The following is a 24,949-nucleotide window of genomic DNA, read 5'->3' on the forward strand; positions in this document are numbered from 1 at the left end:
GTTCTGAAAATTTACTCTGTGCTCACTTCCATTTTAACCAAGAGAATTTCTAAAATTAATTCCAGAATAGGAAAGACTCCAGTTTGTTTCTACTTTCAGGGTCTTCAGCTCATTTATGAACATGAAGCTGCCTTATACTGAATCAGACCCTCGGTCCATCGAAGTCAGTATTGTCTACTCAGACTGGCAGAGGCTCTCCAGGGTCTCAAGCTAAGGTTTTTCATGTCTATTTGCCTGGACCCTTTTTAGTTGGAGATGCTGGGGATTGAACCTGGGACCTTCTGCTTACCAAGCAGATGCTCTACCACTGAGCCCCCGTCCCTCCCTTGTTTTCCTCTCCTTTGTTACATCGATGTACACATATGCATTCATAAAATACTGCAATAAAGTTATATTGGTGTGATAGCATATATGTTTGCATTAAAAGATATGGTGTATCAAAATGATATTTTATACAGATATTTACTATTGGGCGCATGCACTCCTGTGTATTTGTAAAGAACCACACAATTTTGATATCATCATAGACCCAATCTAGATCAAGATTGCTTTTTTGTGGCTCTATCAATGTACATAAATAACATATGTCTGTGGATAAAATACTGCATGAAAAAAGAAATGCAGTCATAAACATGCAGGAGGGGAAAATAAATGAACCCAAGAAACTGAAAGCTGCCTACACAGAGCTCTATATAATTTAAAAAATGAAATAATGGAAGATTCTTAAACTACTTCAATTCTGCTTTGGAATCCTGACAACTCACAACTGTAATATCCATGCAGGAATGCAGAATATTCAACACCATAAGCTTTTTTTTTAGGAATTTATCAGTCTATTACTTTGGTGCAAAATAATGATAGCAGAGGTCAAGTGTAAGAAATGATGGTGTATCTGCATTCTTTACTGTTTTTCAGAAATATAAAAATGAAATAGAAATATGGTATGTTTTGCAAGATGTCAGCTTCTATTTATAACACCTTTTAAAACATTTTAAAAGTATGATCAGGATTGTACATTTTGCTGAAAGACCTTTGTTCACTCATACATTTCAATGGTCCTTTGAATAAACCCATTAGACAAGTAACTTGAAAGTAGTAAACATAGCAAAAAAAATCTGACAGGTTATTTTTTAAAAGAAAAGCATTGTAAGGTGCCCTCTGTTTTTATATCGAATTGGAAAAAGCCAAATGCTTGGTGTTGTGGTTTACTCTTTCCTATATTTATATAATGAACTAGTTCTGTGAAAGATGCTGTCTTCTTTAAACTTTGCAAAAGGTCATATATAAATGCAATGCATCTCCCTGGAATTTGATATTATCATTTATGATTTTATGTTTATTCATGTATGCCAACAACAGATATTTAGATTTTATCTTCTATTGCACAAAACTGTTCTTTTCATTTTAAATCAGTATACTGGGACTTCATTGTCAATTAGGAATCTCACTGACTTACAGCCATAATAGCTTCTTCTGTTATAGTAAATATTTTAAAAGTCCAAATATAGGGTTATAAAACCCTAGAAATGAATGCATATTAAATACCTATAGCTGTAGAATGACACTGTGCAATCGCATATAATAATTCCTTTATTTTTATTCCCTTAGAAACTTATTGATTAACAAATTTTGATCAGTAGAAGATTCCCCGTCCTCATTTTTTTGGACACAAGGGCTAGAAGGACTGAAATAAAGTTTGCTATTGCCAGAGTGATCTTAGGATCCTTATCACTAAGCAAAGGAGCCAGAGTTTCCAGGGTGTAAAGGAGTGACTGGTCAAATAGAGGCTTTATATAACGATCTCTTATAGTGTCAAAAAACCTGCATCCGCACAAAACATGGAAAGGTTTGTCAATTCTATTCAGGCCATAAGGGCAAATTCTATTGGAGTGAGGCTTATTCAGAAATATTCCCTGTAGAACCATTTAGGGCAGGGATATTGAACTCATTCATTATGAGGGCCAGATCTGACATAAGTTAGACCTTGTCAGGCTGGGCCATGTGTGTCATAAAATATAATTCCAGGTTGCAAAGATATAAACTTTATAAAGGACACAGACAAACACAAAGATTTAAAAAAACCTCTTAAAATAAAACATGCTTAAAAAATTAGCACTCAGTTTTAAAGATGCTTTCTTTGAATCTCTCCCATGGACTCTCCCATGGGCAAAGGAAGCTCTGGCTCTTTCCTTCCTTCTCCAGGAAACCAAGAGAGAGAGGAGCCTCAGCCAATAGAAAGAAGAGAGACTTGTCTCAGTAGCTCTGCTCTGCGATTGTGGAAGAATGGCAAAGCAAGCTCTCCCTCCCCCTGTCTTCTCCAAGGAAGGAGCCTCAGCTAATGGAAAAAATTGAGGCTTTGCTCTGTAGCTACTGTGTGATTCAGCAAGCCTGGCAAAGCAAGCTGTGATGCAGAAGGAAGCAAGAGAGAGGGAGAAGGAAGCAGAAAGCATCCTTGGTGGCCTGATAGGAGCCCTCTGGGCACCTGATTCATCCCCCAGGCCACATGTTTGACACCCCTGATTTAGGGTACAGTCTTGTGAATAAGAAAGCTCTGCAGTATCTTGGGATAGTAAGATAATATATGGGGGGGGGTAAAGTTTTTTGGGGGGAAAGAGACCAAAAGACAGGGATGAGCAAGCTTAGTGGGCTCTTAAAATCAAACAGTTATAATCAGTTTCTAGGACATGCTTTTTAATCAAAGGAAACACTTTGGATTTGCTCATTACAGAAATATGAGATTAGCCAATATTCCAACTAATGTCAATTTCTCATCCAGGGCTTTCATCCAAATCAATTTGCAGGTATCCCATTTCAAAGTGGCTAGCAAGGCACTGAACAATTTTTGTCCCGGTTTGAATGCATAGAGCCATGGTCTTGCTTCCGGGATATTTGCCCAAATTCTGCCTGCAATACGTTTGATACACAACAAGGCATATTCTATGTTTTTCCTTAAAAACTGGACCAGCGGATGATAAATACTATCAGCGATAACTTTGATCCAAATAGCTGAGCCATAAAGAATAAGGGCTCAGCTAATAAGGGCTCAGCTTCAAGTTGAAGGCTTGCATAGCTTCAGGAATATACTTCTCCCCTCTTATTATGGAAAAATCTATTTATAGCATTTGCACATGGTTTAGCTTTGTTGTTTTTAGTTGGGAGGTCCAAGATAAATCTGCCAAGTACAGGATCCCCAAATAGGAGAAGGCCATAACCTGCTCAATATTGGACCCATTGATTGACCAGTGAAGCAGTTTCCATTTCCTAGTCTTCATAAAAACTAAGATCTTAGATTCTGGGTAATTAATCACCAAGCTTTCTTGAGAACAGTAACTAGAGAAAGACTGCAAGTTTCAATGTGTGGCAGCAGTCATCAAAGATGGATGCTAAATCATTTCGATATAAATTAAATAAAGAGGGCACCAGCAAACATCTATCATACCTCCCTTCCAAGTTAAATAAATTTATGTGCCCCTCATACCGACAGCATACTTGGACAGTCAAGCCCAAATATAGTCTCTGGATAAGTCCTAGGAGCTTACTGTTTATAGTAGCTTGATTATGTTTATTCCACAATATGGGATGACTTATACAGTCAAAAGCCCTCTTAAGGTCAATTAAGCCCACCTGTAATCACCCCCCCCCTTTAAAAGATAAATATTTCTTAGTCAGATGGTAGAGAAGTAGACAATGGTCATATGTCAGAGAACCCTGCCTAAAGCCTATGTGTTCATGCCCCAATATGGTTTCTGATTCCATCCAATCAAAAGGTTTCTTAAGCAGAATCCCAAAGAGGAAAGGAGACTAATTGGTTGATAGCAGGATGGGTCCAATCAAGACTCCTTTCAAAATATTGTGGCAATAATTGAATGTCTCCATGAATCAGGCATTTGCCCACTGGAATTGAGAAAAAAACTGGGGCCAAGGCTGTGGTCCACCATTGTGGATCAGCCTTCAATAGTTATTTGGGAATTAGATCAGAGTCAGGGGCTTTTCCTAATATTAATCCTGTAATAAAATATATAACTGCTTTGATTGATACCTCAGGCTAACGTGCTATTAAATCAACAGAAATAATAATCAAAGATGAACTAGGCACATTAGCATAGGAAAATAGCTTCTTGAAATGATTTTCCCATGTCGAGGGGGCAATACAGCATGGGATTCAAAAAACTGGATTAATAGCAGTATTAACAGTGGAACAGAAGGCTTTATTATCATTGCTATTAATAGCTGAAATGAAACGATTTGAGTACGGGACTCTAGAATAATGTCCTGTCAACTCAGCCTGGGGCCCATATAAGTAAAATCACTAGCTCCATCAACTTCTAAATAACTGTTCAATAGAATAACATTTCTATAGATCATAAATTTAGCCAACACTAAACCACCACTGTTTATTATGGCATCCTTAGATGTTCTGTTGTGCTAAGCAGACTTGAGAAATTCATTGCTATCAGTACCTAATAATTTTGAGAGAAGACTATAGTGCCAATCCTTGCATTGAAATCATGCACTAATACTAGAAGAATTCCCAAAAATCAGGCATGCAAGTTGTCAACAATTTCCCTCAGGTGGGTCCATCTTTGAACTGTTATACTAGGTGTGGATGGGGGAATATAAATTGAGGAGAGAATAACTAACAAATCACCCACCTCTAATGAAAACCAATGATCAGGTCATTCAAACTTGATGAAATTAAACAAGCCAGACCCCCACCCTATGCCCTATCCCCCTTGGACTGATGGAGGATCTCTGGAAAAAAGTGAAATAACCAGGAAAAAGTTGGTTCATCCATTAACCTCCTGAAGAAATAAAGCATCAAAGAAGGCCATAAACATTTTGGTATCCTTGCAACAAACTCTTGAAATCCAGTCAGTTAAATTCCGACTTAAGGTATGGAGCCCATGAGTTCTGAGTTTTTTGCTGCTGGAGAGTCTGATTCCGACAGTTTGGGGATATTTCCTGAATTAATTATAATTCTTGGTTCAAGAGGAATAGAAAGTCTCTCTTTTGTTGGGCTTGGATCACTTGGCTTCTTACTGGTCAAGGGGAGGATGATTACATCTAAAAGTCTAGCTAAAGATTTATTCTTATTCTTGTCAGGGGACTGTACAGAAGAGCTAGTGATGATAGCTGTTTTTAATTGGTTAACTGATTTTGATCTTGATTAATTTATACTAGCGTATGCTGTAATATCTGAAATCTGGCAATTATATTGTTTTGTTTCTCAAAGGGTAAAGAATGAAATGATTGAAGAAGGTTCACATCTACTAAGTCCAGCTGATTGTCCTTTGAGATGCCCTTCTGACCAAAAATTGGTTTGATACCATGATGGTGTTTAGACATTCTGGGAAATTAGGAGGTTGAAATAATTATAACTGACATAACTCTTCCCTTGGCATCCAAGTATATTTCTGAAGCTTATACCACTGTGGAAGATTATTTAAAATTGAAATGGAGAAATAAAATACCCGGGCTTTTCATCTGGGCTACTTGGGCTAGAAGAACTTCAGCGTTAGCACTAAACTCATTAATAATTATTATTTGCCTAGTGTCGGTTACTTGTTTTTTCTTTTTTCTTTTTTTTTTTGAATTTTATAATTTTATTAATTTTAACTACAAAAGAAAAGAGCAAAAGCAAAGATACATAAAAAAGGGGGGAAAGGGCATTTACAGAGTGGAAAAAAACCAAAAAAGAGAGAACTACAAATATATCAGTTATAATTCTACCTCCAAATAAAATACCCAGATCATTCTACCTGCAAGTATAAAGTTCTCCCTATATTTTACCATCTTTGTCTTTCATTATAGAAATTTTTTACTAAACTAATAGCAATATAAATCTGAACAATTCTTCTTGAACACAAATATATATATATATATATATATATATATATATATATATATATATATATATATATATATATATATATATATATATATATATATATATATAAATAAAAATAAATTTCAAGCCACCTCAGCACAAAGCTGTCTGATTTAGCTTATCCATGTTATAAGCACAAACTAATTTATTGGTTTAACATCCTTATTAAAATAAGCACATAAAAATCATCTCTTTATCCTTAACAAATTTAAAAAGATACAATGTAGTAATTTGTCTATCTCAATATAAACAGTTTCTCCAAAGGAGCATATTAGAGACAAATCTACCAGATTACAAAATAATTGTGCTATCTGCCTTTTTGACAATTAATCCAACTCTTATATCAATATGAGCAATTTCACCAAATAAACATACTAAGAATAAATCTGCGATGTAAAAATAAATGTGTTGACTGCACTCTTTAGCATTGATCCAAATTAACTGTATGTTTAACTAAAATGTTAACATCACCCTTCCTTAGGATCTCCCTTAGTCTTTTAAAATCACATACCAATTCATTACTAATAATTCCATATTTGTTTACCCACAAGGAAAATCAGAACTCAGGAATACTTCTTCCCAAAATTTTAAAACTTTTGGATTCCTTTAGTTTCTATATCCATATTATACCAGAGAAAACCAACTTAGTGTAACCCAGACCTCACACTTTGCCTTTTTAAAATTGCATGCCAGTTGTTATTGAGAGTTCCATATCCAACTTTCCACAAAAAGGGAAAAAGTTCAAGAGTCCTTCTTCCTGAAAGATTTCCACATCTTAATTTGCTGGCTGGGATGCACCTTCTGTCTTCTCAATGTGGCTTGCCCTCTCGTTAATGGCAAGAATTCAGCGCCATTTCCTCCTCTCAGCATGACTTCACTCAATCTTAATTTCCTGTCTTGTTTTGTAACTGCACCTTAAGGATCCATTTTGCTTTTCTTTTGTTTGTTTTGGAGCGGATCACTTTCCCATTCTAATTCTGCAGACGTCACCAGAATCTCTTTAGCACTCAGCTCCTGTAGATTTGAAAGTTCGCTAGCTTTCAGCATAAAAGCTCCCATTTGGTTTCTAATTAGCTGCATTAATGAGCCAAGTTCCTGTTTCAGAGAAATGATATTCCATAAGATATCTTTTTTTATAAGACATTTCACTTGGCAGTGCCATTTTTCTGTCAGCAAACTCAGTCTCTTAATTCAAGTTGAAAAGTAGCTTAAAGATCCAGTTAAATCGTCATTCCAAATCAGCTCCAGCTGAAATTTCAAATGTTATCATTTCAATTGCAGTCAGACGACAGGAACAGATCTCTCTAGAATATATCTAATTTATGTTCAGATCATATTGCAGCCAAATAATAGTCCCTTTAACATATAATCTGGGTCGATTTAAGTATTTATATTCAGTCCAATTCAAGTAATTATCGATATTTAGGATTGCTCATAGACTTTTTGAGGCCCCATTTGCAAGAGAAGTAGGCGTATAATCAGCCTCTATCCCTTCCTTTGAGCTAGCAGCTCGTTGTTATGCAAAACGACCCACCCAGTGGTATTGAAAGCTTACTTACTTGCCAAGTAGAATTGTCACGCTAGAAGTAGAAAGGCGATACATCAAAGGCTTACTGAAAAGAGCGAAAGAAAGCAGTCGGGCGTTCATCTTTTCCTGCTGCTGCGCCAGCTATCATGACGGCAGAGCCTTGGGACATGCAAGAAGCACAGGAGCAGCTGCCGCTGTACCCGTAGCTCCCCGCAAAAGTCCCATGTAACAGAAAACCCCCTCCAGGGTCTTCCTATGGGCGCCACGTCTGTGATGCCCCTCCAACTGCCTGATTCAAAAGTGCCACAGGAGGACGATCTGCGGACACCCCTGAAGGCAAGATGATGTAACCCGGAAGTCTACTTGTTTTTTCATATTGTATATACTGTCACTTCATATATATTGTATTGTATACACTTCATTATAGTCATAATTCAAGTCAGTGCTGTAGTCATTACAGATGATATAATCAGTCTCCTTGATTAATTTCAGAACAAATTCAGAAAATGACAGTACCTCTCTCCCACCTGCTGATTCCTGCACCAGTCCTACAAAAATGGATCTGATGTATAGTAAGACTGCCAAACAGTGCCTAGAGGAAATATCTGGTAAGTAACATGTTAAATTTATTTATGCAAAGTTTTCTGAGATAGTACAATGTCCACATGATTTTGTTGAGCTCTTTGATGAATCACAGATAACACAAAAATAGGCAACTAGATTGGATTATTTAAATGAGGCAATTAAAATTAATGATTTAAAGCATAGCTTAAATAATATTTCTTATTAATTATTTGTTAAACAAGAGTACATGATCACTTTTGCTGTTTTCCCATGCAATTTATACTATCCAGACCAAACCGTCATTCTTTCAATTTGTTATTTTAACTATCTTGCCATTGGATTCTAACGTTATACTATTTTGCATGCTTAACCACTACCCACAAACTACGCACTGCTAACTGTACCCCATTTCATTATCTGATGAAGTATGCTTTTAGCACACATAACCGTACATTCTAAATAAAACTTTGTTGGTCTTAAAGGAGCTACTAGACTCCAACTTTGTACTATTAAGATACACTGTTTTGAAATGAAAGCCAACCTGGCAGCTACATTATAAACTACTGCTTTCAGCACTGAAAATTGTATTCACATAGAGAAAAGATGAGCAATTGTGAAATCACTGTGGGTTTTTTGTTTTAGTTTTTCCCCCTCAGCATGTAAGCTAAGCCATTAAGATATGATTACTAGGGCATGCCAGGCAACTGGTGTGAGCTTCAGGGCAGAACATGGGTGGGGCATGTCCTTTTATGCACCACAATGTCACTAATGCAAAAAAAAAAAAAATCCCTTGTGCTTCCTAGAGCAACCTTACACACTTCCAGGCTTCCCCAGGTGATGACATAGCAGCACACACATTGCCAGCTTTAAAAAGATTCTCTCACTGCTGCTCAGGGGAGTTGCCGGCAATGAGAGCAGGACACCTCTCAATATAGTGGAAGGAATAGAGAAGAGAGAAATTTGCCTGTATTTTCACCAAACCATGCATGATTTTATAAACTTCTGGATACCAGTGCTTGAAGGAAACATGAAGGGAATTACTTGCCCTTATGCTCTGTTTGTTGGCTCTGAAGGTTAATTGATTGGCCACTGTTTGATAAAGGATGCTGGACTAGGTGGACCATAGGTTTGATCCAGCTGGGCTCTTCTTATGTTCATAGGGGCTGTCAACTCAGTTAAGTTTCAGTAACTCAAAAGTAAATTATCACAGGGTATACAAGCATAACAGATGTCCTGTTAAATATCAATATCACACTTTATAAATATTCAGTTCTTTAATTTTCATATTTTTGCTTTACTTTGGGTGTTATATTATGCCTATTAGAGGTATTATTTACCAATATAAAGTTAAAAAAAAATTACCTCTTTGGATAAATGGTGGCAGTCAAAAGCAGGGTTCAGTCTCTTCTTAGTGATAGTGGATCAAGTAAAACTTATAAAGTTCACATCCTTCCTAAGGTATCAAAGGGCCATAACTATCAATAATTTGTCAAAATTATAAATATAATACATGACCTATTTTGCTATATTTATGCTTGATTCAGAAGTAATGGATTTCCCCTTTCCATTTTTTCCTTTTACATAGAAAAGTATAGTGAGTTTGAATTAAATATCAATATCATTTAAAACCAGTTTACATTAAAAAAAAAATAAATCCTTATATGAGAACTCCTGAAAACAGGAACCAGAAAAATCAAGAAATTAGAGAAGCTTCGCTATCAAGGAAGGATAAATTGGGAGGAGCTTTTCGGTTTCTCTCCTTCCTACACAGTATTCAGTCAAATTAATGGGCAGTAAATTTAGGAAAGATAATAAAAGCACTTCTTCATATGCTACTGTGATGGACTGCACTTAAAACCAGGTTCCTAGTGCAGCAGAATCAGAGATACGGGAGGTGAAGGGGTAACACTCCAGTGGAATGAAGAGCTTGAGAGATGGGCTGCTCTTTGTCTCTGATTAGAATCATAAAATCATAGAGTTGGAAGGGACCTCCAGGGTCATCTCGTCCAACCTCCTGCACAATGCAGGATATTCACAAATATCTCGCCCCAAACACACCCAGTGACACATGGCAAAGATGACAAAACAAACAAACAACAACAAAAACCTCCAGGATCCCTGGCCAAACTGTCCTGGAGAAAAATTGCCTGAATCCTGGCTTAGGAAACTCCTGTTCCTGCAGAAAGACAAAACTGATGAGACCACCTGCTTAGCTCTGGGAAATTTCAGTTTAAATGGTGTGTCTCTAGGGGTAGATACAAACAATCTTTTACATTTGAAAAAAAATCAAATTGTTTCAAAAATTAAAGTTGCTGTGTTATGATTAAAATGATTAAAATGCTCAACCAGTGTGGTCTGTCATGGATGAGAAAATAAAACAGGTGACCCAATTTAAGTATCTGGGGGTGACATTCAGTCACAATCTATCTTGGAAGCCTCGTATTAATGCAGCATCAGAGATTGCTAAAACAAACTCAAATGCTATCCTTAGATTGCTTCTCTTGGGGGGGTGGGGTGTCAATATGTGCCAATGGCCATTGCAACTTTTAATGCTAAAGTAACTTCTCAGAATTTATTTGGTGTGGCCATTTGGATTAATGCAGTTTCTGAATCCCTTGATTGTATACTTCTTTATTTTCTGCGCAGGATGGCAGGGGCTCCTAGATGTGTGGCTGGAACTGCACTTAGAGTGGAATTTGCCCAACACTCTTTGGAGTCTGAAACCTGGATTGTAGCTTTTAAATTGAGACTAAAAGTCTTTTATTTAGCACCAAATGCCCAAGGTGGCCTTTTACATCTCCCAAAGGAGGACAATTACAAAAGCAGTTGGGAAAGATATCTAGATGCTAGATTTGAGTTATTGGGCTTTCCCTCAACAGCCTGGAATAATTTAACTTACCAGGAAGCTTTGAAGCGAACTAGAATGAAGGTGATCAATCTTGACTGGGCTAGTACTTTAGATCAAGCAAGATGCATATGTTCCACTCTTGCTCTAGGTATTCCTCCTCCTGAGTCACTTCCTTCATATACTAGATCCCTAAAATACCTAGTCATAGATATGTTTTGCTAGGCTTAGCCCTTTTCCCACTGCTGAGTTGACAGGTTGTTTTTCTAGAGTCCCGTACTCAGATTGCTTATGTGATTGCAGGTCTGGAACTGTAGAAACACTTGGCCATCTTCTATTACATTGTCATCAGTGGTTGATTCCTATATCAATTTGGATAACTCCTGTTCTTATTAAACACCAACTGAACTTTGGGTGGTCCCTTATTTGCTGGCAGATACTAATCCTGAAACCACCTATTTTGTTACAAAATTTTTAATGATGATCTTATCTGTAAAATGACAGAAATCTGGTTTGATCTGATGGTAATGGAATCTGGCATATATGGGGTTAACATGGCAATTTTAGGTTTACTTAACTGTACAATAAGTTTTATTAGAAATTCCTGTTTTGACATTTTATTCACTTTTAGATTTGAATATTTTGACTGTAACATTTGAATTCTGTGAATATGGTTAGTTATGTTGTATACCAATGCATGTTTTGACAGTTGTTACATCCTGATTGGCTTAAGACCTTTGGTCATAGAAGTTAATAAATGAAATGGAAATGGCTAAACCAGTGTGAAAGTCCATTTAGTCAAGAATCCTGCAGTGAAATGTGATCCTCTACTAGGCCCAAGGGCAAGGGGAGGAGCCAGGAGTCCTCTTACAGTAGAGGGAAACAGAAACACCACAAGGGAAGGAACCCAGGGGGAAAAAAACTGTTCAGTATTTTGTTTGTAACAAATAGTAATTATAATAAATAGTTATTGTTTAAACATCAAAGAATCTTTGGATTTGATAATCTTGTTTCCACCATAGTTGTTCAGATGCCACTGAAAAGTCCACAAACAGGACAGGAAGGCAATAGGTCTGCCCCCACTGTTGCTGCCACCAAGTGGTATTCAGTAACATATTAGCATGGAAGCCCCATCTAGCTATCATGTCCAACAGCCATCGATAAAGCTATCCTCAACTATCAGTTTGTCTAACTTTTTCTTAGTCATCTGCGTCTGTGGCCATCATTACATTTTGTGGCAGTGAAGTATATTCATTGACTATATAGCTATGATGAACCCCTGCCACTTCCCCACTGTGAGGCTGATTTTCCCACGAAAAGTTTTGTTCCCTTCTGTGACTGAGCAGCCCCAAGTACTATGTCAATATCTGTGTTTTTTAATATTCTGTTTGTCCCACCCTGTCACACAGAATATATTCTGGCTTTTAGCTCAGCCCAGGAACTTGATAGGAAAACAGAAGCCCTCTTGTTTTATTGTTTTAAGTGGCACTTGAGATGGTATAACATTAAAACAGAAATCTTGTTTATTTAACAGGCAGGGGATGGATAGGCGTAGTCATGGGTTAGAAAAGCTGAGGTAAAATTCGTTGGTATTTCAAAGTATATTTCTTTTAACAGGTGAAATAGTGATCTTGAAGTTTGTTTACATATATTCTAGAGCTCTTAACAGTGAGACATGCTTTACTTAGTATTTTAGTTACAGCAAAAATGTTTCTTCAGAGAATTTTCTATGACAATGCAGCTTTCCTGGAGTGGTTCTCTTTCTTTGAACACCTAACTTTCTCCTTTCTTGAATCTACAGTTCATTTCTGTCTCCTGAGTTGTCTAAAAGCATTTCCCCTTCACATCAGAACTGGGGTCCTCCTCAAAGCCAAACAACCAGAGAAACTGGGCAGGAATTAATCTTCTTTTCCATAGAATCATAAAGTTGGAAGAAACCTCCCAGATCACCTAGTCCAACCCAGGGGCATAGCCAGGATTTTACAAGTCAGGGGGCTTTTTAAAAAGTGAGGGGGCACCCATTTCCATCCACTACAGGGCCTGCCACTTCTCAGAAGCTTTTTGGGGTAGGGGCAGAAGCTGGAGGCTTTGAATGTGGCCAAATTGAGGCAACCAGCCCTGAAACTTTGGAGGGAAGAAAGGACTGTACCTTGCATGCTAGCGATGGGGCGGGGGGGGGGGTTCCTTCCACCTCCCTCTCTCCCACCCTGGCATTTTGCAGCCAGGAGCTCCATCCATTCCCCCCTTCCCAGCTCATTCCACATGGCTTCCTCTACCTTCCTCCTCTCCACCTTTTTTTTCCTGCCACAGTACCCTGTGCCCTGCTCAACTGTCTCTGGCTGCCACTGATAATGCTTTGCTAGGTCAGCCTTGGTACAAAGAAAGTGAAAAAAGCAGACTGCACTAAGGAGGCTCCCCTGGAAGTCAGGGGGCCCTGCTTGGAAGTCGGGGGGCAATGTCCCCACAGGACCCCCGTGGCTACAGGCCTGGTCCAACCCCTGTTCCTTTTGGTTTGAAAGGGAGTTTCAGCACACAACCCAATCACTCTCATCAAATCACCAAGCCCAGTTCCATTGTCTGTGTAAAGCATCCTTCAACTTAGGCTGACACTTAGACTCTGTTAATGAATTCTTCCTCAGATTGGGAACACTACAGTTACGGCAAATGAGTCTTTTTCCTTCACTCTAAGGAGAACCTGTCTGACTTTTCCTGACTCCAAACTCTGTCAGGAACCAACTGACTATCTTCAGAATGGTTCCAACTGACAGAACCTCTGGAATGGAATGAACCAAGCTGAACATCCTTCATTTCAGATGGTGCCAGCCAAGGTGCCAGAAGATTGGAGGTGGGCAAATGTCCCCATCTTCAAGAAGGGGATAAAGGAATATCTGGATAACTACCAACCTGTCAGCTTGAACAAATAATCAAATAGTCAGTCTTGAATATTTAGAAAAGATATCTGTGATTACTAAGAGCCAGCATCGGTTTCTCAAGAATAAGTAATCTCAGACTAACTTGATTTATTTATTTATTTTTGAGAAATTACTACCTTGCTGGATCAGGGGAATGCTGTAGACACCATTCATCTTGATTTCAATAAGGCTTTTGATAATGGCCCACATAATATTCTTTTTGCCATCTGGTGAAATGCAGTTTGGATCCTATTATTGTTAAGTGGCTCTGTAACTGGTTGACAGATCGCACCCAAAGAGTGCTTGTTAATGGTTTCTCATCCTCTTGGAAAGAAGTAACGTGCCTCAAGGATCTGTCCTAGGACCTGTTTTGTTTAATATCTTTGTAAATCATTTGGATGAAGGAATACAGGGAATGCTTATTAAATTTGCAGATGATACTAAGTTGGGAGAGGTACAGTAGAAGGCAAAGTCAGGATACAGGATGATCTTGACAGTCTGGAAAACTCAGTTATAACAAAATGAATTTTAACAGGGATAAATGTAAAGTTCTGCATCTAGGTATGAAAAATCCAATGCATAATTATAGGCTGCGGGAAACTTGATTATTGTTGCCACCAGGGATTTTGAATTTTCAGCATGGAACTTTGTAGAAACCAAATTTAGCACATCTGTTGCAATTAAATTTAGGACAACACACACGATTCATAATGCTAAAAACTGAAATTTTAGTGAGCTGCAGCATTTTTGTTCATGCTGAATAATTCACTTTCAGACCACTTTATAGATCATTTGCAAATGAATTTTAATTTAATTTAATTTAATTTTTTTATTTATACCCCACCCTATCCTACAAGTGGGCTCTGAGTGGCTTACAACATTAAAAACCTTACAAAAACATTAAACAAACCACATCCAAACTAGATAATATCATAATTATAGAATTAACAGAAACTATGATACACATCATTGGCAACAAGTCATAAACCACATATAGGCTGGTAGTGTTCAGCATAACATAAGCACCTAGATGGTAAGGTGCTGGGGGGAACAATGACTTCAGGGGACACCCGCTGGATCAGTTAAAAGCCTTGTGGAAGAGCTTCATCTTACAGGCCCTGCGAAACTTAGATAAGTCCCACAGGGCCCGAATCTCCAGCGGGAGCTCATTCCAACAGGTGAGGGCCCAAACCGAAAAGGCCCTGCCCCTTGTCAAAGCTTGTCAGGCATCCCTAGGGCCAGGGATCACAAGAAGATGTTGTGCAGCTGACTTCAGAACCCGGGCGGGGGGGGGCTTATGGGGAGAGGCGATCCCAAAGATATGCAGGCCCCAGGCCGTAAAGGGCCTTAAAGGTAAGAACCAACACCTTGAAATGGATCCAATACTCAAGAGGTAGCCAATGCAGTTCGCGCAGCGCCAGATGCATCCATGCCCATAAAGGCCTCAATGCTAATAACCGGGCTGCCATGTTCTGCACCCTCTGGAATTTCCAGAGCAGAATCACGGGTAGCCCCACAATGAGAGAGTTACAATAGTCCAATCTGGAGGTGACCATTGCATGAATCACTGTGACTAGATCAGAGGGGGTAAGGTAGGGAGCCAACTGCCGGACCCATCTCAGATGGAAAAAGGCAGCCCTTGCTGTGGCAGCAACTTGGGCTCCATAGATAAAGAGGTATCTAGGAATACCCCCAAGCTCTTCACCTCTGTCAACAGCACTAATTGAGTACCATCAAAGGGCAGGAGCCTGATTCCATATCCTACCCCCCCACTCCCCGATCAAGACACAGGACTTCTGTCTAAGATGGATTTAACTTCAGTCGGCTCTGGCACAACCAACCAACCACAGCTTTTAGTGCCTCACCCAGTTCATCAGGGGCGGAGTCCAGACGGCCATCCATAAGTAGATAGAGCTTGGTGTCATCAGCATACTGGTGACAACCCAGCCCATATCTCCGAACCATCTGGGCAAGGGGGCGCATATATGTCAAGACCCTCACAGTTCAATGATCACAAATGGTCCACTTCATTAATGGATGTTTATTGGTACATAACAATTGAAGGCAGGACGGACTTTGCAAAAACTGACTTGACGGGCTTTTGTCCTTCTTATATAGGGTTGGCTTAAACTGTTACAAGTTTGGAGAAAAGCGGAAAGCTGCAATCCCCCCCCCCAAGTCTTTCCCAGGCCCCTTCGAAGACGCACATAATCTTAGAAGAGCGACCTTGGTTGCCCCTGGTAACCCTTCTGACCAGGCATAAGGAATGTTGATGCCAGTTACATAGAGATAGGCGCGAAGCACGCAAGAAGCAGAAAATGAAAGCATATTACAGCCCCAGATAATGGCAAGGCATCTTGACAATATAGATATTAAATCTATCTATATTGGCGCGAGAGCAAATTTGGTGTAGTGGTTAAGTGTGCGGACTCTTACCTGGGAGAACCAGGTTTGATTCCCCACTCCTCCACTTGCAGCTGCTGGAATGGCCTTGGGTTAGCCATAGCTATCGCAGGAGTTGTCCTTAAAAGGGCAGCTGCTGTGAGAGCCCTCTCAGTCCCACCTACCTCACAGGGTGTCTTGTGGGAGAAGAAGATATAGGAGATTGCAAACCACTCTGAGTCTCTGATTCAGAAAGAAGAGCGCGGTATAAATCTGCAGTCTTCTTCTTCTTAAATAGCATTGGGGAAAGGATTACTCCCTTGCGGCACACCACATTCAAGTGAGTGTTGCTGGGACAATTCCCCCCCCCCCCCAAGAGCCACCCTCTGACCCCAACCATGGAGAAAGGAGTTCAGCCACTGTAAGGCTAATCCCCAAATCCCTGTGTTGGCAAGGCAGCGGGTCACCAACTTATGGTTGACCGTATCAAACACTGCCGATAGATCTAAAGGTATCAGCAGCGCCAATCCACCATGATCCAGATGTCTCTGGAGATCATCCACCAGGGCAACCAGCATTGTCTCCGTCCTATGGGCAGGGCTGAAGCCAGACTGGAAGGGGTCCAGGATGTCAGTTTCCTCCAAGAAGGCCTGGAGCTGCATTGCCACTGCTTTCTCTACTACCTTGCCCAGGAATGGTAAATTCGATACTGGGTGGTAGTGAGTAAGGAACATTGGGTCCAAATATGGTTTTTTCAGAACAGGGCAAACCACTGCCTTCTTCAAAGCCCCTGGGAACATCCCTGATAACAGGGATGTGTTAACAATCTCATGCAGGGGAGCCCCAACTTCATCACAACTGGCTTTTGCCAGCCATGATGGGCAGGGATCAAGGGGGTAAGTGGTTGGTTTCACAGACACCAAGATCTTGTCAACCTCCTCCTGAGAGAGCGGGCTGAAGTGGTCCAAGACCGGACCCATGGACGGACAAGGGGCCTCCAGTTCACATATTGTATCAAACGTGACTGGAAGAACACGGCGGAGCAACGAGATTTTATCTGCAAAATGGTTTGCAAAAGCCTCACAGCCTATAGCCTATAACATTTGAGGTGCCTTGAGACAAAGTAGTCAAAGACTGAATTAATCTAAATAATTGAGCCAAGCATGATTTTGCAGATGCAATGGAGGCCGCATAGAATTCCTTCTTAGTGGCCTTCATGGCCATCTCATAGGTCTGAACAAAGGATCTATAAGATGCTCTTGTAGCCTCATCGCAAACTCTTTGCTACACTTTCTCTAGTTGTCTTAGTTCTCACTTCATTTCTCTCAGCTCCAAGGAGTGCCAAGGGACTGAGTGATCACGATGGTGAAGAGGGCACCGGGGGGGGGGGTGACCACGTCAATGATCTCAGAAAGATGGGCATGCCAGTCTTCCACTAGGCCATCTAATGGGCCACCAGGGGAAGTCGGATCCTGCAGAGCCCTCTGGAATGCAGTTCATCAGGCTCTGCAGGCGAGCATAAATATACTCGCCGCCTAAATAGGGAGGACCAGGAGTGCTTCACTGGGCCTTCAAGGCAAAGTGGTCCGACCATAACCGATACAGTCCACCATAATCCCTGACACAAAGATCAGATCCAGCATGTGTCCTGCTTGATGTGTCGGAACCAAAACAAATTGGGGGAGCCCTAACATCGCCATGGATGACATTAGGTCCTTGGCCTGCAAGGAGGTTGTGTCTTCAGCATGGACATTGAAGTCCCCCAGAACTAAAAATCCGAGATATTCCAAATGCCCCAAAATCTGGGATAATCCAGTTTTGCCATTCATAAAGTAAAATCCAGTTGCAAAATTTATTGAAAGTGGATTGAAAGTGTGTTATTTAGTGTTTGTGAAAGCAACCCTTGTGGATCACTCCATACACATTAGAAGAAAAACATGCCAACATATTAGTTAAGCCATATTACATTGTGTTTTCTGGTTTAATAGGATAATTCTCAATATAATTCTCAATATAAATCAATATAATTCTCAATATAAATTGAGAATTGTATATCTTTAATGGATTACAAGTGTATTTCAGACTAATACAGCGTGTCTCTCTCTTGCTGTCAAGTGACAACCCATATGTCTTTAGAGACATGAGATGTTCAGAGGTGGTTTTCCATTGCTTGACTCATCATAGTAACTTTAGATTTCCTTTTACTAGGATATTTTTTTCATTTCTCCCTTGAGGAGATACATGGAATAGTTGCCACACTCCAGGTGGGGCCTGAAGAATTTTAATGGCTCTCCAAATTACTAGCTCAGGCAACTAAATTTGAGTCCCGAGGCAGGCTCAGGGCAGCTTACATCAGATCATAGTAAACTATGATTGCAATCATAAAATCAATAAAACCATTATACAATATAAGTTAAAAACAATATACAGTTGGTGCTAACAAATTAGATGTTACTCTTATTCTCAGGACGACAGTTGTTCCAGAATTCTCCTACGGTCGACTGAAGGCTTGCCAGAAGAGAGCGGTGTTAAAGGCCTTGTGGAGTTGAGCGAGGTCCCACAAGGCCCAAATCTCTTCTGGCAATAGGAGGGGGCTGCCACTGAAAAGGCCCAAACCCTGGTGGTCAAAACTCTTGCCTCCTTCAGCCCGGGGATCACTAGGAGATGTTGAGATCCAGATCTTAACACTCTCTGGGGAACGTGTGGGGACAGACAGGTCCCTCAGGTAAACAGGGCCATATAGGGCTTTAAAGGTAATAACCAGCACTTTGTAATGAATCCGGTACACTATTGGAGATATTCCAAGGTATGAGCTTTTGTGTGTTGGTCTTAAAGGTGTCACAGGACTCTAAGTTTATTCTGTTGCTTCAGACCAACACAGCTGCCCACCTGAATGTACCTAGTCCCATAAACTGTATTTAAACCTGTCTTAGATGCCAGCCTGGAGTTGATGGGATACCAGCTTGTAGTCACAATTGCAACAGTCCAGTGTCCACAGCATTGTTCAGCCTATGGGCACTTTTGGAATGTTAAGAATATTGAAAGGGCACCAACAGGAAATTGCAGTCATGGTAGCTGGTTCTAATCACAAAATGTTGCAAACCAAGTGTGTTGCTATGACGGAGGCAGCTGTTTCTATATAGGTGCTCTCTGTAGACAAAAAAGGTAATGCCTCCTGGATTCTTCTGAAGTCACCTACTAATACAAAATGATTGAGAACTGCCAGGATCAGCTCTTTGCTATGGGGAAAACTTTTTTGGGGAAAAGAAAGTGAACAGTAGACCATGACAGTCATAGCTACCCCTTTGGGTATTGCAGAATTAGGTGAAACAGATTAGATTAGATTAGATTAGATTAGATAATTTTATTTATATCCCGCCCTCCCCGCCGGGGCAGGCTCAGGGCGGCTAACAGTAACAGTAACATTCCATTGTATAAAAACAAGGTTACATTCAACATTAAAATTCTAATAGATTTAAAATTAATTACAGTTATAAAAGTGCTAATGCTATTGCTATTTGTTCTTTATTATGATGGCGGTATCATTAGTACTTAATTTTCTACATCATCGAAAGCCAGTCGGAAGAGGAAAGTCTTGCAGGCCCTGCGGAATTGTTCAAGATCCCGCAGGGCCCGCATTTCCTCTGGAAGTTGGTTCCATAAGCTCGGGGCCACAGAGGAGAAGGCCCGATTGCGGGTGCATTGCAACTTCACCTCTCTTGGTCCGGGGATAGTCAGCAAGTTTTTTCCAGCTGACCTCAGTGCTCTCTGGGGTTCATATAGGGAGAGACGGTCCCTGAGGTAGACAGGTCCTCGACCATATAGGGCTTTAAAGGTAATGACCAGCACTTTGTAACGAACCCGGTATATAACTGGCAGCCAGTGCAGCTCGCGCAGCCCAGGCTGTATGTGCTCCCAGTTAAATATAGTTAAATATAGTCAACAGTTAAATATAGTCAAAAGATGGAGACTTTTAATCAGAACTGTTGTAAAGCAAGCTCTCCATTCGCCCCTTTTCCATCCATTTCCAGAATCTGTAACCACAAAAAAATATTCTTTCTTTCTTTCTTTCTTTCTTTCTTTCTTTCTTTCTTTCTTTCTTTCTTTCTTTCTTTCTTTCTTTCTTTCTTTCTTTCTTTCTTTCTTTCTTTCTTTCTTTCTTTCTTTCTTTCTTTCTTTCTCTGAACTGAAGGAGGGAACTGAAGCTACAACATGCAGTTATTTTCAAAGCTGGCATCTAAGGATCATTTAGATTTATGCTGAAAATTTGACCAATTTGACCAAAATGAAATGCTAAGATTCTGAAAGGTCTGCTGCTTCTACCTAAACAGTCATTACTATGAGTGTATCATACAACTTTGTCATTTTAAAGCAGTGCAAATCCTCCACTTCATTCAAATGTCCAGTTGTATATTTAGCTTGTCAGTTTGTGTAGACAAGCTTGTGGTATAAATGCTCAAAATATCCAGGTAGAAATAAATGCTTGAAAACCTGCTACAGAATGGAACTGCAAATGGTAGGTATTCACATCAAAGCTAAAACAAATGATTAGGCAGATGGAAAGATAGTAAGCAGGTTTTAGATTTCTGCTCCTGCCTGATACCCAAGGTGGAAATAGTGCAAAGGGGCTCAGAAGAGAGATCAGAAAAGTTTTTGGTTTAATTTTCAGAATGTCACTGCTAGAAGGTTGAGGAGCTTTCTAATGATAGTTTAGCTAGTGGCCCCTAGTTAATTGGGAATGCTGTAGAAGCCAATTGCTTTGTGTCATTCATGATTACCTTATAACAATGTGAGCGAATGAGGAAGGTAGTAATGTGCCAACATTCATGGAACAGGATAATTAGCTAAAGTTGGGAACTGAAAAGCAGACTGGAGCTGCAGCACATTGTTCCAGGGTGGACTCAATCAAGCAGTAAGGTATTCCACACATGTTTAAGAATATTCCATCGTCCTTTTTATGTTATCTTATAAATGATGCCTTTTGAAATTGAAACAAATCCTTTGATCAGTAATTGATTTTTTTTGCCTTGCTGTTGTCTCTTTCTCTGTGATGCATGTTATTTTGAGATTAATAGATATGCCGCTACCCTTTCTGTGATGTCTGTAGTTGTTGCTCCTTGATGTGCAAAGACAGCATCAAACAAAATTGTTAGCCCTTTGACATTGCATCATGGAGGATAACTGAAAATGTCATTGCTTCTTGAAGTCATGTGTTCTGGATTGAAAGATTGCAGCTTTCTCTGTGTGACAGCCAAAAAGCACTTACCTGTGTCAGCTTTCCATGTGGTGGGGATAACAGTTTAAGGGCTCTTGCTCATGATTTGGGCCAAAGGCATGAAGTGCATGTAGATGATGCATGTGTTTAGGCCAACATGTAAAGGAAGAGCCTTGTTTAAATATTGCTTCTTCCATGGGGTTTGCTGGCATGCTTCTAAATTGGCTCCAAGTAAGGGATGGAGCATTTAAATTCTTTCCCTGTGGTTCATGAAATTGGAATGACATATATCCTTGCATTTCTGCTTGTTTGTGTTATTCTAGTTTATTCCTGCTCTTCCTGTAAAAAACATGAGAACATAATCCCTGCTGGATCAGGCTAAAGGTCCATCCAGTCCATCTGCCTGTTTCCCACAACTGTTAACCAGAAGCTTTCAGTAAGCCTACCAGCAAGGCATGATGAAAGTAGCGTTGCCTTTCTGTTACCCTCCAACAACTGATATTCAATGGCCCACAGGATGTATTTTCATACAGCCTATGTTCTGCTTGCCTACACTGGTCCTTATACTGCCACCTTGATGTTGTCACCACCTATTACCCTCTTGGCCAATATGCAGTAGTATGTCAGACATCAAGTCTGGTAACATGTATGGAATCATATATTCAGTCTCCATACAGCATGTACCATAACACTTCTCAGCTTGCTAGATCTTTCTCCATGAAAATATGTATTGGGTCCTTTATTTTTTATTTATATTTCAAAGGACACATTTCTAGGGGCAAACATTTCTTTGAACATGTACAAATAGCTGTTGACTCATCAGTAAATAGCTCAAAACAACCTAGGGTGACACGACTGAAAGAAGAAGTGCGGGGAGGACATAGGTGATATTCAGGGATGCTTGAACACCTACTGCTTTGGCTCATATCCTGTTCATCAGTGGTGATCGGGCAATCAATTAATCAACAGGCTGTTCAACTGTTTGCATCTATCAGCAGGAATGGGCTGCTTGGAGCCACCAGAACCTTCCAGGGAGTCAGCTTCTGATTTCCTGCTGTGGAATTTTGCTGTGTACCCAGCAAAATACTTGGGGGAGGGGGATCAGGAACCAACTACAGGCTGATTGTAAGGATGAGCTGGAAGTGTCATTCTTCTGGTCACCCAGCCAAGAAAGTTTGATGAGATGCCCCAAATTGGAGGGGAGAGGTTCAGAAACCCATCTGATTCTCCTCTTCATTGGTGTAGAGAGCCTGTTTGGTATAGTGGTTGAGAGAAGCAGGGTAGTTTCACACTAGAGATTTGGCTCAACCTAGGAATGCCTCCCGATCAATTCAAATGTGCACATTCACACAAGCACATCTGCCCTCTGAGCCCAGCCTGTTCCCATCCCATCCCCAGATGACTCCTGTCCACATTTAAAAGCTACCTGGATTCTCCTGGTAGCATCCCCCTGAATCGGATATAGGTCACATAATAGGCTGCTGTCTGAATGTCCCATTTCAAATCATGAGCGAAAGACCTGTGTGATCATGCCAAGCCGTTTCCGGCACAGTCAGGGTGGTTTTTTTTTCTAGCCCCTTTCCATGGTGTGCATGTGCGCTTCTCGACATGAGCGCACACACAGGGGACTTTCACAGAAAAACTATCCTTTCTGCAGAGGAGCCACACTAGCAGTCTGAAGGCAAAAGCACAGATAGCTGCCAGGATCCTGTCGCTTCAACAGCAGCTGTCTGATCCCCCTAAAATGGACCTGCCTGAATCAGGTTTTTCCGCCTTGGGATACTGTCGCATCAATTTCTCAGTCTGAAACCATCCGCAGACTCCAATCTGGAGAATCAGGTTTGATTCTCCATTCCTCCACATGCAGCTAGCTGGGTGACCTTGGGTCACAGTTTTCTCAGAGCTGTTCTCTCAAGAGTAGTTCTCTGAGAGCTCTCTCAGCCCCACTTACCTTACAGGGTGTCTGTTGTGGGGAGAGAAAGGAAAGGTGAAAGCCACTCTGAAACTCCTTCAGGGCAGGGTATAAAACAACTTCTTCTTCTTCTCCCCCCCCCCCCCCCTCAGTTTGTCCGCTACAGAGAAAAGGAGCAGATCACTTTTTTCTCCGCAGTCAAAATTGTGACATTTGAGAGGAGCCTGAAGAAGCAATTTAATGCAAGGGCTGCAGAGAATAGGATTTCGTATTACACCGATGATGGCATTCCATTTATACTAAATCCAAAGAATCAGTTTCCCTCTAGAACCACACTAGTGAACTTGGAAAGTGCTGGGTTGAAAGTACCATTGTTATACTGCAACCAGTTCCACCCTCCATCCTCCACACTGGATGTAGCTTCTGTCCCTGGGGTGAAGTTCTGCCCTATTAGTTCATATTTATGGTTGATTAATTCTTCCATTCAGTAATCAGCCGGACAATTCTAGTCCATCACTTGTATAAGATGGTTAATAAAAAGATTTTGGTTGGGGAAAGTAACTTCAAATATCATGTAAGTCTTTTGGGGTCTTTTATTGTTATTTCAATTTAGAACACAGCAACAAAACTACAACAATCATCTAAATAATACATAAAACATAGATAAATAGATTGTAATGGATCCAGATACATAAAGAAGAAGAAGATGAATTGCAGATTTATACCCCGCCCTTCTCTCTGAATCAGACACTCAGAGTGGCTTACAATCTCCTATATCTTCTCCCCCCACAACAGACACCCTGTGAGGTGGGTGGGGCTGAGAGGGCTCTCACAGCAGCTGCCCTTTCAAGGACAACCTCTGCCAGAACTATGGCTAACCCTAGGCCATTCCAGCAGCTGCAAGTGGAAGAGTGGGGAATCAAACCCAGTTCTCCCAGATAAGAGTCCACATACTTAACCACTGCACCAAACTGGCTCTCTAAAGCCATCTACAGTGATCAACTACCATCATCTACTATATCCAAATAATAGCTTAAACATAAACTGCAATCATAAACAATATCTTAAACATAAACTACAGTTATATAAATCATACAGTATATATACTTATTAGAGCTTATTTATATATACTCTTTATTTTCACTGGTTTATTGTGCATATAAGATGCTAATTTTGCCATTATTGGATATTGATATAGTTTATTTTTCCATTTGTTCAACTCTGGGCATCTTTCTACTATTCATATTTCTTTGAATGTTAACTCTTGCCACCGTTACCATATTCTTAAATAAGTATAATATTACAAGAAATAAGTATGTTCTTGTAATGTTGTTTGGTAAAATATATAATAACATGCTTTTTGGATTCATTACAACTTAAGTTTTAATATATTTTACATTTCTTTGTGTATCTCTATCAAATACTTTCTTGCTTTCTTATACATCCACCACATATTGGTAATAGTTTTATTGTATGTGGCCATTGGCCATTAAAATATAACATCACAGTATAAATATTTACCTTCAAAAATCATAGTTAAAAAGCAGATCTGCAGGTTAGAATTGTACACTTTTAAAATTTTATAAGTACATCGTTGGTATGTTTAAAATCATAATAGTAAAAAAAATCAATATACCATCTATAAAACATTTTATACCAGTTCTCCCTTAATATTTGACATTCAGTAAATTTGATTTCTTTAGT

The 24,949-nt window shown here is 39.9% G+C and overlaps 1 protein-coding gene across 4 annotated transcripts in view; it reads left to right on the plus strand.

The window, feature by feature from the left end:
• The window catches only part of NAV3 (neuron navigator 3), a 934,586-nt gene that overhangs the window by 679,444 nt on the left and 230,193 nt on the right, over positions 1 to 24,949 (plus strand). For all 4 annotated transcript variants that reach the window (XM_060245118.1, XM_060245119.1, XM_060245121.1 and 1 more), the window contains exon 10: positions 7,908 to 8,023. In XM_060245118.1, coding sequence (XP_060101101.1) covers positions 7,908 to 8,023 — 116 coding nt within the window. The remainder of the gene's footprint in view (positions 1 to 7,907; positions 8,024 to 24,949) is intronic.

Source organism: Heteronotia binoei, chromosome 8 (genome assembly GCF_032191835.1).
Source record: "Heteronotia binoei isolate CCM8104 ecotype False Entrance Well chromosome 8, APGP_CSIRO_Hbin_v1, whole genome shotgun sequence".
NCBI lineage: Eukaryota > Metazoa > Chordata > Lepidosauria > Squamata > Gekkonidae > Heteronotia > Heteronotia binoei.